At 44.2% G+C, this 15239-nt stretch overlaps 1 protein-coding gene across 1 annotated transcript in view; it reads right to left on the bottom strand.

Moving 5' to 3' along the window:
* Positions 1-14994, bottom strand: part of Scp2 (sterol carrier protein 2) — a 77292-nt gene extending 62298 nt beyond the window's left edge. Inside the window, exons 1-4 of the mRNA XM_087904763.1 lie at positions 14835-14994; positions 8178-8235; positions 6342-6413; positions 3125-3256 (exon numbers count right to left, since the gene is read on the bottom strand). Of these exons, the coding sequence (XP_087760889.1) occupies positions 3125-3256; positions 6342-6413; positions 8178-8235; positions 14835-14903 (331 nt within the window). The 5' untranslated portion in view covers positions 14904-14994. The remainder of the gene's footprint in view (positions 1-3124; positions 3257-6341; positions 6414-8177; positions 8236-14834) is intronic.
* Positions 14995-15239: the final 245 nt, after the last annotated feature.

The following is a 15239-nucleotide window of genomic DNA, read 5'->3' as shown; positions in this document are numbered from 1 at the left end:
GGGAAGAGGAAAGACTCAGTCTACAGTCGTCACCCAAACCAAGAGTAAGCAAGATGAGAATGCCTTGCTGATAAAAGGTACCAAGCCATGTGTCTGACATAGACAAGAATTATGGGTTAATTTAAGATATAAAAATTAGTTAATAAGAAGCCTGAGCTAATAGGCCAACCAGTTTGTAATTAATGTAGACCTCTGTGTGTTTCTTTGGGACTGAATGGCTGCAGGACTGGATGGGACAGAAACCTCTGTCAACAGCATACCATAACCCTATCGAATTATTTATTTGTGCATATGTATACACTTATGTTTGTGTATGGTGCACATGCAGACATGCATACTAGTACATGAGGCCAAAAGTCAACGGTAAGGGTTTCCCTCAATCACTCCCCACCTTGCTTTCGAGACAGATCTCCCTCTGAAGCTGCAGCTCACTGCTTTGCCTATTCTAGGTGGAGAGAAGGCTCCAAGGACCCTGCTGTCTCCACCTTCCCAGCACTGGGATTGCTGGTATAGGCCACCACACCTGTGGACAGGGTATCACTATGTAGCTTTTGGCTACCTTTAAACTCAGAGGTCTACTACCTCTGCCTCCTGAGTGCTGGGATAGGTGTATATCACCACTCCTGCAAGACTGGATTTTCTACATGGGTGACAGGGATCTGTACTCAGACCCTTACACTTGGAGAGCTGGCATTTTACCCAGTCGTCTCAACCCCCTCAGGTTTAATAACTTAAAAATTACAGAGACAATTATTTTTCACATTAATTGTGTTAGCTGATTAGTGTGTGCATTACATTGTATACATGTATTTTATACACACACACACACACACACACGTGTTTAAGCAGTGCACATTGAGGTCTGAGGAAAACCAGGAAGAGTTGGATCCTCTTCCACCATGTGCGTTCCAGGAACCAAACTCAGGTTGCTGGGCTTGATGGCACATACCTTTACCTACTGAAAAAATCAAGACAGTGCTTAATTCCTTCCCTGAGTCTCATTATACTAACAAAATTTTTCATTAGTGTGAACTGTTTCAGTGAAAAAAACAAATATAAAAAGCAGGGGCTGGAGAGATGGCTCAGTGGTTAAGAGCACTGGCTTTTCTTCCAGAGGTCCTGAGTTCAATTCCCACAACCACATGGTGGCTCACAACCATCTACAATGAGACCTGGCGCTCTCTTCTGGCCTGCAGGCATACATGCTGGCAGAAACTGTATATATAATAAATCTTTTTTTAAAAAAAGCTATTTACAGTAGCTAGGGAGATGGCTCAGCAGTTAAGAACACTGAGGACCCAGGTTCAATTCCCAGCACCCACATGGTGGCTCACAACCATCTGTAATTCCAGTTCCAGGAGATACAACACTTTTTCCAGCCTCCATGAGCACCAGCCATGCACCTGGTACACAGACATACAGGCAGACAAAACACCCATACATATAATATAAAATAAAAAATTAAGCTATTGTAATTTTTAAATATGTTAAATTTAATTATGATTTTAATTAAAATTTAAATAAAATCTCAAAAGAACTGTTTGAGGGAAAGGACATGTGAAAAATTATATTAAAGTTCAAGTGAAGAACAAGACATGACAAGAAAGAACTGCTGGAGAATGCAGTTTAGTGCCGGAGCACTTGACCAGCAGAGAGAAAGAGGAAGAGAGAGAGAAAAGGAAAGAGAGAGAGAGACAGAGAAGTAGGGAGGAGGTAGGGAGGGAGGATAGAGAGAGAAAGAGAACAAGGAAGAAGAAAGAGGGACATCAACTTTATCAAACAATACGATGGCATAGCCCCAGAAGAGGCTGAAGGGCACCAGCTTACGCAGTAAGATTACAAGCTACAAAATTCAGAGCCCTAGGCAGTGGAGCAATTATCAGATCAGTAGACTAGAAGAGGGTCCAATAAAAAGGCCCAGCGTATTTGGAAACAGAGACTATGATACATATGAACATGTACTTTATATAGATATAAACATAGACATGCGCACATGAAAATATTTGGCTACCAAAAAAAAAAAAAACGTGCACAAATAACGCTGCTTATGGGATCGTTATTCATAACAGCCAAGAAAAGAAACAATAATGTCCATCAAAAGATGAACACACAGATAAGATACAGCTTAGCCATGAAGTAGACTATTATTTGGCCAGAAACAGGAATAAGATACTGGCACATGCCATAAGAATGAACTTTTAAACAACAAATTGAGTGAAAGCAAGGACAAAAAGCGTGTATTACATGATGCCACCAATAGGAACAGATGAGTTTGCAGAGACAGAGAGCAGGTAGTAGGAGTGAGGACCCAAGGTGGGGAAGGAGCAAGGTCTGCCGAGGCTCTGGAGCTGGGATCTTACTACTTGAAACAAGGTTTTCATTACAGGTGATGAAATGCTCTAAAATACACAGTGACGAAGGCTGCACATTTGACTACCACCTCATCAGAGTAAACTTCATGATTTGGGAACTTGATTTCAATAAAGCCTTCAGGAGGCACTGGGGAGACTGTTCAGCGGTACAGTGTCTGCCTGATGTCCTCAAGGCCCTTGGTTTCATTGTCAATACCACAAAAACAAATAATAAAAGGTTCTTTTTAAAAGCAGTATGTCTTATATGTTAGTATGTTATAAAGCAATCTCTCTCCGGTGGCAACTCAGCGAAGTGATTAAAAGGGGACATTAACCCCGTATTTATTTAAGGACAAGAAACAAGGACCAGGAAGATGGCTCCACAGGTGAAGGGACTTGCCACCAAGCCTGACAACCTGAGTCCAGTCCCCAGAAACCACACGGTGGAAGAAGAAAACCAGCTTCTATTAAGTTGTCCTCTGGCCTCAACGTATGTGCTTTGGTGAGTTCAGACACACAAACACATATTTTAGAATTTTAGAAAAAAAATTAAAAGAACATTAGAACAATAAGCAAACACTTGGGGCTGGAGAGACATTTCAGTGGTTAAGGGCCTCACAACCATCTGTAACTTCAGCCCCAGGAGATTTGATGCCCTCTTTTGGCTCTGTGGTCACAGCATGTGTGCAGAGATATAGGAGCAGGCAAAACACCCATACACAAAATAAACTACAACCTTAAAAAAATAATAATAATAAGCAAACACGCCTTACCTCCTTGAATTAGTTGCCGGGCCATAAACAAAGCCGTAGAACCAGTAGCGCAGTTATTGTTGACATTAACTATAGGAATGCCAGTCAGTCCCAAGCTGTGATAGATAGCTCTCTGCCCGCAGGTGGAGTCACCTGCAGGAAAACACGTAAGAACTTTAACACCCACATGCCCATGTGATAATTCTCTCACTGCTGTCGCTGACCCTAGTGTCCCACACAGGCCAGTGGTGCACGATGACCTGAGTCAGAAACAGCACCGCACTATTGTGCAAACATAAAAACGTTTATGTGCACTTTCTTTCCGTTTTTGGGGGGTGGAGGAGACAGGATTTCATGTAGCTCAGGATAGCCCGGTGTTCACAGTAGGCCTCCCATCAGCCTTCTGAAAGCTCGGATTCCAGGCCTGAACATCACACAGGGCAGTAAAGAAGCATGCACTTTTGACAGCTTCCTCTTCCTGTCTCCTTCTGTTTCAGCCAGGATGGGAACCTGCACCCTGGTACTTGCTATACTGTGTCCTTGATTACAACCTGGCAGCTTACACTTTCTTTACAGATACAGAGGTGGAGAAGGAAATAAATAGCCAGGTGACTTAGTGAGGGCTTCTATAGCTGTGAAGAGAAACTGCAACCATGACAACTCTTATAAAGGAAAACATTTAATTGAGGCTTACAGTTTCAGAGGTTTAGTTCATTATGGTCATGGTTGGACATGGTAGCATGCAGGCAGACATGGACCTGGAGAAGTAGCTGAGAGTCCTACATCTTGCAGACAATAAGAAGTAGACTATTTCACTGGGAGGTATCTTGAGCATAGCCCACCTCCACAGTGACACACTTCTCTAACAAGGTCACACCTACTCCAAGAAAGCTATACCTTCTAATGGTGCCACTCCTTTTGGAGACCATTTTCTTTCAAACTACCACATCTGGTAACAGCAAATAATTCACACTCACAGAGTTGTGTGATAAAGGGAATGATGGTTCATGGACACTTGATTCTCACACATAAATTGCTAAAGGCCATCACATAATGATTAAAGGTCACCATTTAATTTTCACAGAAACATTCCACAATTTAAACCATGCACGGTAGTGCTACATCCACGGCTGTCTCGCCAGTGTAGCAGAAATGCTGACTGGATGGGCAAGTGTTGCCGGAGGATAGGGATCCATGCTCCTCGGAGTTGAGTCCCTGGCTGCCCCGTGGCAATCAGTTGTGGTGTAATGCCACCTGAGTCGCCATTAGTACTGACTCGACCTGGCTGTCCTTGGAGCCATATGTCTGTCTTTTCCCTTGTCTGTGTGTTTTTTGTGATTCTTGCATGTTGCTAACAGATCAGACTATTCCAGGCAGTTGTGGATACAAACAAGACTGCTGAGGACATTTTTGAAATCTGCTCCACTATTAATTAAAGCCTTAAAAAAGTAGCCAGTTCTGGGAATTGCCAGAATCATCATTAGGACAATTCCTTGATGATGTGGAACAAAAGGAGTTAATTTTACTAGGAAAAACCTTAGAAGCCTTAGGCATTTGCCTGAGAAATATGTACAGTTGCAAATAGAAGGCCTATGAAACCTTTCTTATGGGAAGAAAAAGACCTAGCCTAAGCTGACACTATCTGAGCCTGAGAATTGAGAAGTGAGGAGAGTTGAGGTTAGTGATATAAAGTAAACTTCAGAGAGATTCAAGACTATGTATTAGAATTTTCCTAGCAGAAAGCTTTCCCAGGGAGATAGTAGCCTTTTTCTTTCTCACCCAGGCACACAAGGTCACTTAGCTCAAACCAACCAGCCACCTGCAAGCTGATAAAGATGGTCTAGCTCAAGGGCAGTGATCTCTATGAAGGCAAGAGGAGAGAGTTTGTTTTGTAAAGTGTGAGAGAGCAGAAGTCCTTGTGCCCAAGTCAAAACATCTTCAAAGATTCTTTTTGTAAACTGTTTTATGCTGTTCTTTTCTGTTTTATGATTTGATGATGTATGCCTTTGCCAAGTTCTTTGATTGGAAAAAAGAAATATATAATCCTGCACTGAAGTAAGTAAATCGCAGCAGCATTTTCAAAAATACATTGAGAGTGACTGTCTGTCAATTTCCTCCGCCCGCCGTATCCTGATTTCTCCTGTGCCTTCGCCCTGATTCCCTTACGGTCTGAGTGGCTCCCCTGAGCCGTTCCGTAGCACGGTAGCACAGACTGTGTCGGCTACCTAGGAGGCTAAAGTGGAAGAACTGCTGAAGTCTACAGGTTAGAAACCACCATGCCAATAATGTGAAAACTGTATCCAAAAAAACCTTCATGGAGCTTTGTGGCTGAGAATGTAGCTCAGTTACGAGAGTGTGTGCCTAAGAGGCAAAAAATCTGGGTTCAATGCCCAGCACTATGTACATCAGGTAGGGGGTGGGGCACCCCCATTATTCCATCACTCAGCAGATGCAGACAACAGGATCAGAGGTTCAAAACCATCCTTGAATTTGAGGCCAGCCTGGGCTGCATGAGACCCTGTCTCAAAAAAATCTTTTATCACTAAGGTTCTGTATGCACCCAGGCTTACATAAAAAAGTGACTCATACTGAATACAAACATAACTTTCCCTCTTAAATAACATGGCCCACAAAGGCAGGAACGCTGGAACAGACACGGTCTCAATATGTAGTTCTGGCTGTCCTGGAACCCACTAGGTAGACTAGGCTGCCTGGAACTCACAGACATTCACCTGCCTCAGCTTCCCAAGTGTTGGGATTACGGGCATACACCACCATGCCCAACTAAAAATTTTTGTTTGTTGTTTTGTTTTTGGTTTTGTTTGCTTTTTTGTTTTTTTGGGGGGGGGGTTGTTGTTGCTTTTGTTTTCAGTTTTTCCAGACAGGGCTTCTCTGTATAGCTTTGGAACTAGTCCTGGAATTTGCTCTGTAAACCAGGCTGGCCTTGAACTCACAGAGATCCGCCTGCCTCTGCCTCTGCCTCCCGAGAGCTGGGATTAAAAGCGCGTGCACCACCATGGCCAGCTAAGAAACATTTTTGAAGTGCTATGAAAAAGCTTTTACCAACTGAGTCATACTGCCAACTCCCAAAATTAGTATTTTAATCTGTCTCCTGTTTTAATACCATAAAGCCAAGAACAATGACTCGAAGCCAGCACACTCCTGAGGTTTAACATTCATTATGAATTTGCTACCAGATCTATGTGCATAATTTTAGAGCATTCTGTTTATTACATACCGTACACATAACCAACGCATGCCTGCTCCACAGCGGAATAAGGAATCTGGGCATCTGCCAACGCCTTCAGGCCTGGAAAAACAAGAGGAGTTCATCAAAAAGCACTTGACAAAGTGGCTTCAGGTAAGGCAAATTCAGCAAGAGTTTCTTCAGATGCCACTTATTTCTTTATTGTCTGTTCGGTTCAAACGACAAAGTCACTACCACATCATTTTAGAGCCCCCCTTTCTCCTCCGAGCTACTGCATCACTTTTCTCTATCTTCCTTTGATGTCTTCTGTCCTAACTGCACCCCAAAATAAACACAAATTCTAAGAGTCTCTATTCTCATGCAGCCCAGGATGGCTTATAATCAACTCCAAATCAACTGGAACTTAAGCTTACGACAACCCCCCAACCACTCCACCTCTTTTCTTTCCTACCATTTCTTGAGTTGACATTTACTCAGTTATTTCAGCAGTGCAATGAGTTCCAATTTGTCCCTTTCTGAGAAAAAGAAAATGATGTAGGTCTCTCTGGGGGACACAGGCAGCTGAGGAACACCCAATGCTTCTAGACTAGGGAGCCATGCACGTGAAGCCACGTCTTTGAGTTCCTGCTCCTCAGTGTTGTTCCTCCAAGTCTTTTCAGTACTAGCTCTCACTAGAACAAATCATAACAAAGTATATCGTTTCATGTAGGTATGCCTCAGCCGAGTGATGGAAAAAGAATTCTCTAGGTTGGTTCATTGAAATGGAGAGAGGTAAAACCATCATACAAGCATTCAGCTACATCTTAAATGTAAGCATCCCTTTCCCAGGAAAGGAAGACACCAGTTTGTTATAACTACAGGGAACACACATGAGAATTACATTATGTACTTAGCAGTTGTGGTGGTTTGAACAAGAATGGCCCCAAAGGCTCATGAATTTGAATATTTGGTTCCCGGTTAGTGAACTGCTTAGGAAGGATTTGGAGATATGACCATGCCGGAGGAGGTGTGTCACCAGGGGTGGGCTCTGAGGCTTCAAAAGCCCAGCTAGCTCTCTTCCTGCCTGCTGTCTGGGATCAGGATATAAGCCCTCAGCTGCGGCTCCAGAGCCTGTCGGCCGCCATGCTCCCCACTATGATGGTGGTGGACCCACCCTCTGAAACTGTAAGCAAGTCCCCAATTATATGTTTTCTTTTCTAAATTGCCTTAGTCATGGTATCTCTGCATAGTAAGAGAACAGAAACCAAAACAATGGTCCTACTTTCCTTTCCCCAGCTGCCTTTGGCATCTGTCCTAGCTGTCAGCTGTTGCTGTGATCAGAAGCAACTTCGGGAAGGACAAGGCTCATTTGTCTTGCACCTCACTTCCCAGTCTACCACCAAGGGAAACCACTGCGGACTGGCTCCCTTCCTGTCCTGTTCACAAGCTCATGCTCAGCTTCCACAGCCCTGGACCACTTGCCCAAGGACTGGTGCCACCCACAGCGGGCTGGGCCTTTCTACATCCGTTACCGGTCAATCCCCTACAGGCACGACCATGGGCCAATCTGACCTGGACAATCCCTCACTTGAGACTCCCCTTTCAGATGATTCTAGGCTGTGCCAAGCTGACAAACTTAAGTAGGACACCATCCCGACCCACAGCTTAATAACACAGGAAAGTATATGATGCCGTCTGCCCTAGCTATACGGCGGCTAAACATGTCCATGTATCTTTTCCTTCTCTGTCCACCACACCCACAGACAAGCTCCACGGGAGTTCTTCCCCACGACTGTGTTTCTTTCTGTGCTTGCAAGGCTGCTCCACTCATGGAATAAACACAGACCACACAATAAGCTATTCAATGTTCGAAAAATTTTTTGTTACCTGCTTCCTTTGCCATATCAGGATAATCTCTTGAATTCTCACTTCCAGGCTTTATGAACTAGAATACAAAAAGAGAAGAATGATAAATAAAAACAGGTACTTCCTGGACAAATCTGAGAATCTGAGGTTCAAGCCTCAGAACCCAGCGTGGAAGGAAAGAATGGAGTCCCAAATGTCATTCTCTGACCTTCACACAGTATACATGCACCATAGGGTTCTCTCTCTCTCTTTCTCTCTCTCTCTCTCTCTCTCTTAAGCATCTGCCATATTCCTTTACCCTGAACATTAAAACATCCAGTCCTTACCCTTAGGGAGCTTCCAATCTAATACAAAATAGGTAATAACACTAGCATCATTAAGTACTGAATAATCTGGCAAAGACCAATGTAGGAGACAAAATAAGAAAGGCTTTCATTTATTTATTTTGTGTGCAGAGAGGACAACTTAGAAGAAGAGGTTCTCTCCTCCACCATACAAACTCAGGTTGGGAATCCCACAGGTCGTCAGGCGTGGCGGCGAGCACCCGCTGAGCCATTGCACAGGCCCCACGTTTCTGCTCTTCCTTTTGAAATCTGGCTTACCAAGACAGATTCATATCTGATACTTGCTCCTATCTTCAGGTTAATCTCTGGTTTTACACTGCTTTTGGTTGAAGTCTATGAAATAAATCTGACCTGACACAGATAAGACAATTAGATAAATTTAAATATTCCTTTTTTCCATGTCTGTGTGCGCTGTGCTTCTGCACAGGTGTTGTGATCCAGCTGCCCTCACTCCCCCTGACCCACAGCGGAACTTCCTTGTGGTTTGTAATTGACAAGGATGTTTGTGTTCTTTCTGGCCGGTGTTTTTCCACAGAAGCAGTAGAGATATAAAAGGCTTTAGCTCGGGGCAAAATAAAGGTTGTTGTTCTTCCACCTGAAAAGAAGTCTCCGTGTCTCAATCCTGGCACCCCTCGCCAGTCTCGGCTATCTAGGCTGCGCTGGAGCGGCACACAGGCATGCATACGCACACACACATGAAGGCCCAATGCTGGCACTGAGATTTGTTCTGCTGTGGTTGTCCACCTTAGTAATCGAGGCAGGATCATTCACTCAGACCCAGAGCTTTCAACCTCAATAATTCTGGAGGCAGCTTGTTCTGGGGATCCTGTTTCTGCACTTTGACGCTGGAATTACAGCCTGGCCACCTACCTGGCATTTACATGGGTTTTAGCAACCCAGATTTGTGAGCACTTTGACCATTGAGGTTTCTCCCCAGCCCTATTCTTTCTTTCTAATCCTTTCTTCAAATGGTGCTAGGGATTAAACCCTGGCCAGGCATAGTGGCACACACCTTGGATCCCAGAACTCAGGAACAGAGAAGAGGCAGGCAGATTTCTGTGAGTTCTAGGCCAGTCAAGTCTACATAGCAAGTTTCAGGCTAATGAACGCTACAGAATGAGGCCCTGTCTCAAAAAACAAAAGTCACCAGGCGGTAGTGGCGCACACCTTTAATCCCAGTCCTCAGGAGGCAAAGACAGGCAGATCTCTGTGAGTTCGAGGCCAGCCTGGTCAACAGAGCAAGTTCTAGGACAGGCTCCAAAGGCTACAGAGAAACCCTGTCTGGAAAAACAAAAACAAAAACAAAACAAAACAAAAGCCAAACAAACACAAAAAACAACAACAGGGTCTTGATATATGGTAGGTAAACATTCTACCATTGAGTTGCAGCCCCTGCCATGGATATTTCCTTTTAATACTAAGTAAAACTCAACAGGTAGAAATAATTTTAATGTGGAAATTCATAAGGTGTTATAAAAAATCTTGTGCTTTGATCTAGGTATGGTGATGAGTGCCTACAATCTCAGCCACAAGGAAGGTTGAGGCAGCAGAATCACTTGAGCCCAAGAAGTTTGGGGCCAGCCTGGGCAAAGTAGAGAGACCACATGTCAACAACTGGGAAACAGAAGGGAAGAGTCTGTGAGATGGCTTAGTAGTAAAAGCACTGGTTCAAAGACCTGATGTGAACTCAGTCCCCAGGTCCCACAAGGTAACAGGAGCGAGTTTACACACACACACACACACACACACACACACACACACACACACACACACACACGACAATCAAATCTCAAGTCTTTATTGGTTCAATTGGTAGATTTATAAATGAATGACTCGATTATTTAACCAATGTATCCTTCGGAACAAATATTATCCATTGGTCATCTAGAAAATAGTGGTTCCAAGGCTGAGACTGTATCGCAGTAGACAGAGTGCTTGCTTAGCATGCAAAAAAGTTCTGGGTTTGACACCCCCGGCACTGTATAAAACATGTGTAGGGGTTCACAGGTGCAATCTTAGCACTCAGGAAGTGGAGGGAAGGAGGGTCAAGAATCGGAGAGTCATCTACTGTTACACAGGGCGTTTGAGGCCAGCCTGAGATTACATGAGATCCTGTCTCAACGTATAATAAAACTAAAAAAAAAAATTAGTAATTCTAGCTAGGTGTGATAGCTCCTGCCATCAGTCCCAGAACTCAGGAGCAAGAAGTAGGCAGATCTCTGTAAGTTCAAGGCCAGCCTGATCTACAAAATCAGTTACAGGACAGCCAGGGCCGTGTAGAGTGACCTTGTCTCAAAAAGCAAACAAAACAGCAATTCTGTAAGTTACACACTTCTTCCAAATTTGATATTACATGATTTCCTATCAGGATTCCCGATTTTCTCCTAGGAACTTAAATTTTGCCATTGGTAATAACCACAACTAGATGACTGGTTCCCTTTATTTGCCAGTTTTAAAGAGAACAAACAGGTTCACTAATGTCCTACAAAGATTTGCTTTTAAGATATAGATGAATTATTTGGAGACAACAGTAATGGGCTTTAATCAATTAAAACCATTATTGTGTTTAAAGGTCAAGTGGCTGAACTAGGGAAGTGATTGGTAAAATGCTTGCCTTGAGTGTGAGAACACACTTAAAAGTCCCCGGTGTAGTCCGCCTTATCTACAATTCCATCCCTAGGGTAAGCAGAGACAGATCCCAAGACCTCCCTGGGCAGCCACCAACCTACCTAAGGAGTCAGAGACAAAGGAGAAGCTCCATCGCCAAAGAACAAGGTAGACAGAACCTGAGGCATGGCCGCTGAGGTTGCCATCCAGCCTCTCACACACACACACATACACACACAAAGTTCAAACTGTCCCAGCTTTGATCACTGAGAACTTTTTCAAGCTGGCACCTGATTCTTGACATAACCCAAGTGGGCCCTGATTTCTTCACAATTATGACAAAATTCTCCAAACTTATCTCAATCATTTCTTACCTCACCTAGATTTTGCAATTCCTCCAGTCAACCAGTCCTCTTAACAGAAAAGATATTTCAAGGGCTAGGGGCCTGGAGAGATAATTCGCTTGGTAGAGTACCTAATACGCAAGAAGCCCTGTGTTCCATCTCCAGGACCACATAAACAGGACACGACAGCACATGCCTGTAATCTGGATATTCAGGAGGTAGAGGCAGGAAGGTTAGAAGTTCAAAGTCATCCTCAGCTACATAGTTTGAGGCCTGAATGGGATAAATCAGACACTTTCTCTAGAAAAAAATAAAAGATATTTCAAGACCGCAGTCTTAACATCAAGAATACAACTGATTTGGTTACTGTTTCTAGGTGTCTTCGAGAGACAAAACTAAGAATGTTTTTAAAAGATGAAAAATCTCATATACTCACATTAATACTTCTCACTCAGCTTTAGTATTTCAGTGTGTTTTATCTGTTGGTTGATTGGTTTGTTTGTTGGGTTTTTTGTTTGTTTGTTTGTTTTTTGGGACAAGGTTTCTTATGTAGCTCGGGTAGCTTCAATTCCTATCTTCAAAACCTCAGATCTTCTCTCAGTGTTAAAGCATTTTCCTGGCATACTCAAGGCACTGGGTACCAACAACTAATTTACAAAAAGTATCAAGAGGGCTGGCAAAATGGTTCAGTAGGTCAAGGTGCTTGTCACACAAGTCTGGGGACCTAGGCTCCCCACAACCCACAAAAAGATGTAAGGACAAAATCAACTCTATAAAGTTGTCATCTGAGTGTTCTCTCTCTCTCTCTCTCTCTCTCTCTCTCTCTCTCTCTCTCTCTCATACACACACACACACACACACACACATACACACACACACACACACACTTTTTTTAAGTTTAAAGGAAGCTTTCTGAGCATGAGTAGAGTTTATCATCTACTAAATTTCACCAGAAGACAATGTTGTAGCAAGCTGACTTTTCCCTGAAGTCATTTCAAATAATTCCGAACCCTACCCATGACAGGACGATAGTGTATGTTTGGGTGTGTTTTCTAAGAACAAAGCTAGGATGTGCCACACCACATGGCAGATCTTGTGGTAGTTGGGTTGTGTTTGGTTTTGAGATCTCCTTATAATTTCTGCTCCAGTGCATATTGTTACTCATTGATTTAATGAGATTTGGGGAAAAAAGAAGTAACTTCATGCTTTCAATCTTCCATGCTAGCTAAAAATTCCAAATTATCCTTTTTTTTCTCTTTCTTCTCTTTTTTGTTTGTTTATGTGTTTTTTTTAAAAGCCACCTTCAGTTTGTTAGAGTGCATTGTGTGCGTGTCTGTGTGTGTGGGTTCCACTCACTCTGCTGTACACATGGGAGGTCAGAGGACTTAAAAGGAGTCAGCACTCTCCTTGTAGTACATGAGGTCCAGGGACCAAACTCGCGGTCAAGCTTGATGGAATGAACTTTGACCCAGTGACCCTCTTGCTAGGCCTTAGTCTTTGTTTAAGATAAGGTCTTGTGTAATCCAGGTTACTGAACTTGCTACATAAAGTCAAAGATGACCCTGAACTTCTGATTCTCCTGTCCCCACTCCCTGAGTGCTGGAACTCTGGTGTGCACCACCATGCCTGGCTGATGCAAGGCAGGGGATGGAACCTGGGTCCTGCATGTTGGGCAAGTACTCTACTAAGTAAGTTAGACCCCCAGTCCAAACTTGCTTTTTTCCCTTCATCTTTGCTCATATCTAACACATGTACCTGTACTGAACATATGCTTAAATGATGAAATCATCTTTTATTCCATTCCTCTTCCCCAAGGAATATTAATGTCTGTTTACCTCAACCTCTCAAATGGGTGTGGGGGGGAATAAACGTACCTTATTCTTTCAGAAAATGTGCTTTTTCTATATAGTTCATATAAACAGGCATTAAACAACCATTGGAAGACTGTAGAGCAGGGTGTGGTGGGAAACACCTACAGTCCCAGCACTGGGGAGGTTTGAGCAGCTGGACCAGAAGTTGGAAGCCAGCAAAATCTATATGGGAAGATGCTGTCTTTTCCTTTTTTAAGCTAGAAAACACTTTAGAAAGTTTTACTACCTACCTGTATCAGAAGCTCCCCCTCCAAGAAACAGTGGGATACTCTCTAAGGTATCTAAAATACCCGTCAACTTTTCTATTTGCATGCTTTAAGTGAGCTGCATACTCTCAGCCTGCTACTAAGATAATATAAAGTTTGCCAGGAATGCTGGCGAACAACTTTAATCCTAGCATTCAGGAGGCAGAGACAGAGAGATCTCTGTGAGTTTGAGGCCAGCCTGGTCTACAGAGTAAGTTCCAGGACAGTCAAAGCTACACAGAGAAATACTGTCTTGGAGATGGGGGGAAGAAAATATAAACTCTTTCACAAAGTATATCCATCTAATACTGATCAACTAACAGCCATTGTCTTTAGGCACCAGGGATTATCATTGTGGGGATACAGTAGTTAATAATCATGGTACCCACCCTGTAGTAATACATTAGGAAAATACAGACGTCTAAAACAAAACAATTCAGAGCTAAGTTCAAGGCTCTGTGAGAAGGCCAAGATAATCAAGGGTTTATTAGAAGATAAGACCTGAACTGTCCCTTTAAGAGCTCAAAGAAGTTTAACCAGGGGGTGTCAGCTGGAGCAAGTAGTGCCACTAGGATGCAGAGCGGCAGAAGATTAAGAAAGAAGCTGCAGGTAATTTGGCATTATTGGGGCACGGAGGGGAGTCAGGGTATTGAGAGAGGAGGCTATGGGCGCTTCTGGTCGCCTACGTATCAGAAAAACAGCACTATGGTCAGAGGATGGCGGGAACCTGCACCTGCGTTAAGACTACCCGCTGCCGCACCTGCTGCTATCTGAGAAGGGCGCCTATGGCCACTACAGAGCTGGTGGCATTCACGATCTCCTCTTCTTTCTGTCGGACAGCCCTGGCCTCTGTCCAAGCTCCAAATGTTTTTCTGTCGTTTTGGTTTGCTTTGTTTGGTGAAACAAGGTCTTGCTACATAATCCTCTATGACCTCGAACTTGTAGCAGTTCTGGCTGCACCTCCGAAAGCTCACAGTACAGACAGATGTGAGCCACCCGAGATTTAGAATCTAATAAGAGTGAGGTCGGGGTTATCTTGGGGGCTCCTTCACAGGCTCAGCAGCGAGAAAGGGGCAAACAGGAAGGCGAAGAAAAAATAGCTGAGGGAACAAACCCGAGACATTTCGACCCTAGGAGCAACACCATAAACTCCCAGTGGCCTCTCCGAAGCCCACGCGACTCTAGAAGGGATGGGACAGCAGTGTGGACGGTGACCGTGCCCCGGCCACGCTTCCCTGTCACCTCGGGGTCTCACAGCTCCGTTTACCTTGGTCATGCCAACGCCGACCACGAACACCCGGCGCAGGCGCGGGTTCTTCAACACGGCAGAAGGCATGGTTCCAGCGGCGGACACAGAGGAAAGCGCGACAGGAGCCGTCTCTCACACACCGAAGCCTGCGCCCAGCCAGGCGCTTTGAGGACCCGGTACCCAGCCCTAGGCGTCGGGGGCGGGGCCTCGGCGTCGGGGGCGGGGCCGGGTGATGTGGGACGGGGATCGGGCGGTGTAGGACGTCTGCGCACGCGCAGCGGTTAAAACAGCGAGCCCTTCAAAGGACAATTGATTGACTGATCTAGATCGAGGCAAAGTTTCTCAAGCTGGAGGGCAGAAATCCTATAGCCTGGCATCTGCGCCACTCCGTGTTTGTTTCTGTGCTTCCGCCCTTTACCCTGA

The sequence above is a fragment of the Myodes glareolus genome, chromosome 3 (genome assembly GCF_982192425.1).
Source record: "Myodes glareolus chromosome 3, mMyoGla1.1, whole genome shotgun sequence".
Classification (NCBI taxonomy): domain Eukaryota; kingdom Metazoa; phylum Chordata; class Mammalia; order Rodentia; family Cricetidae; genus Myodes; species Myodes glareolus.
Note: the sequence above shows the minus strand (reverse complement) of the source record. Positions and strands in the feature narration are given on the sequence as shown.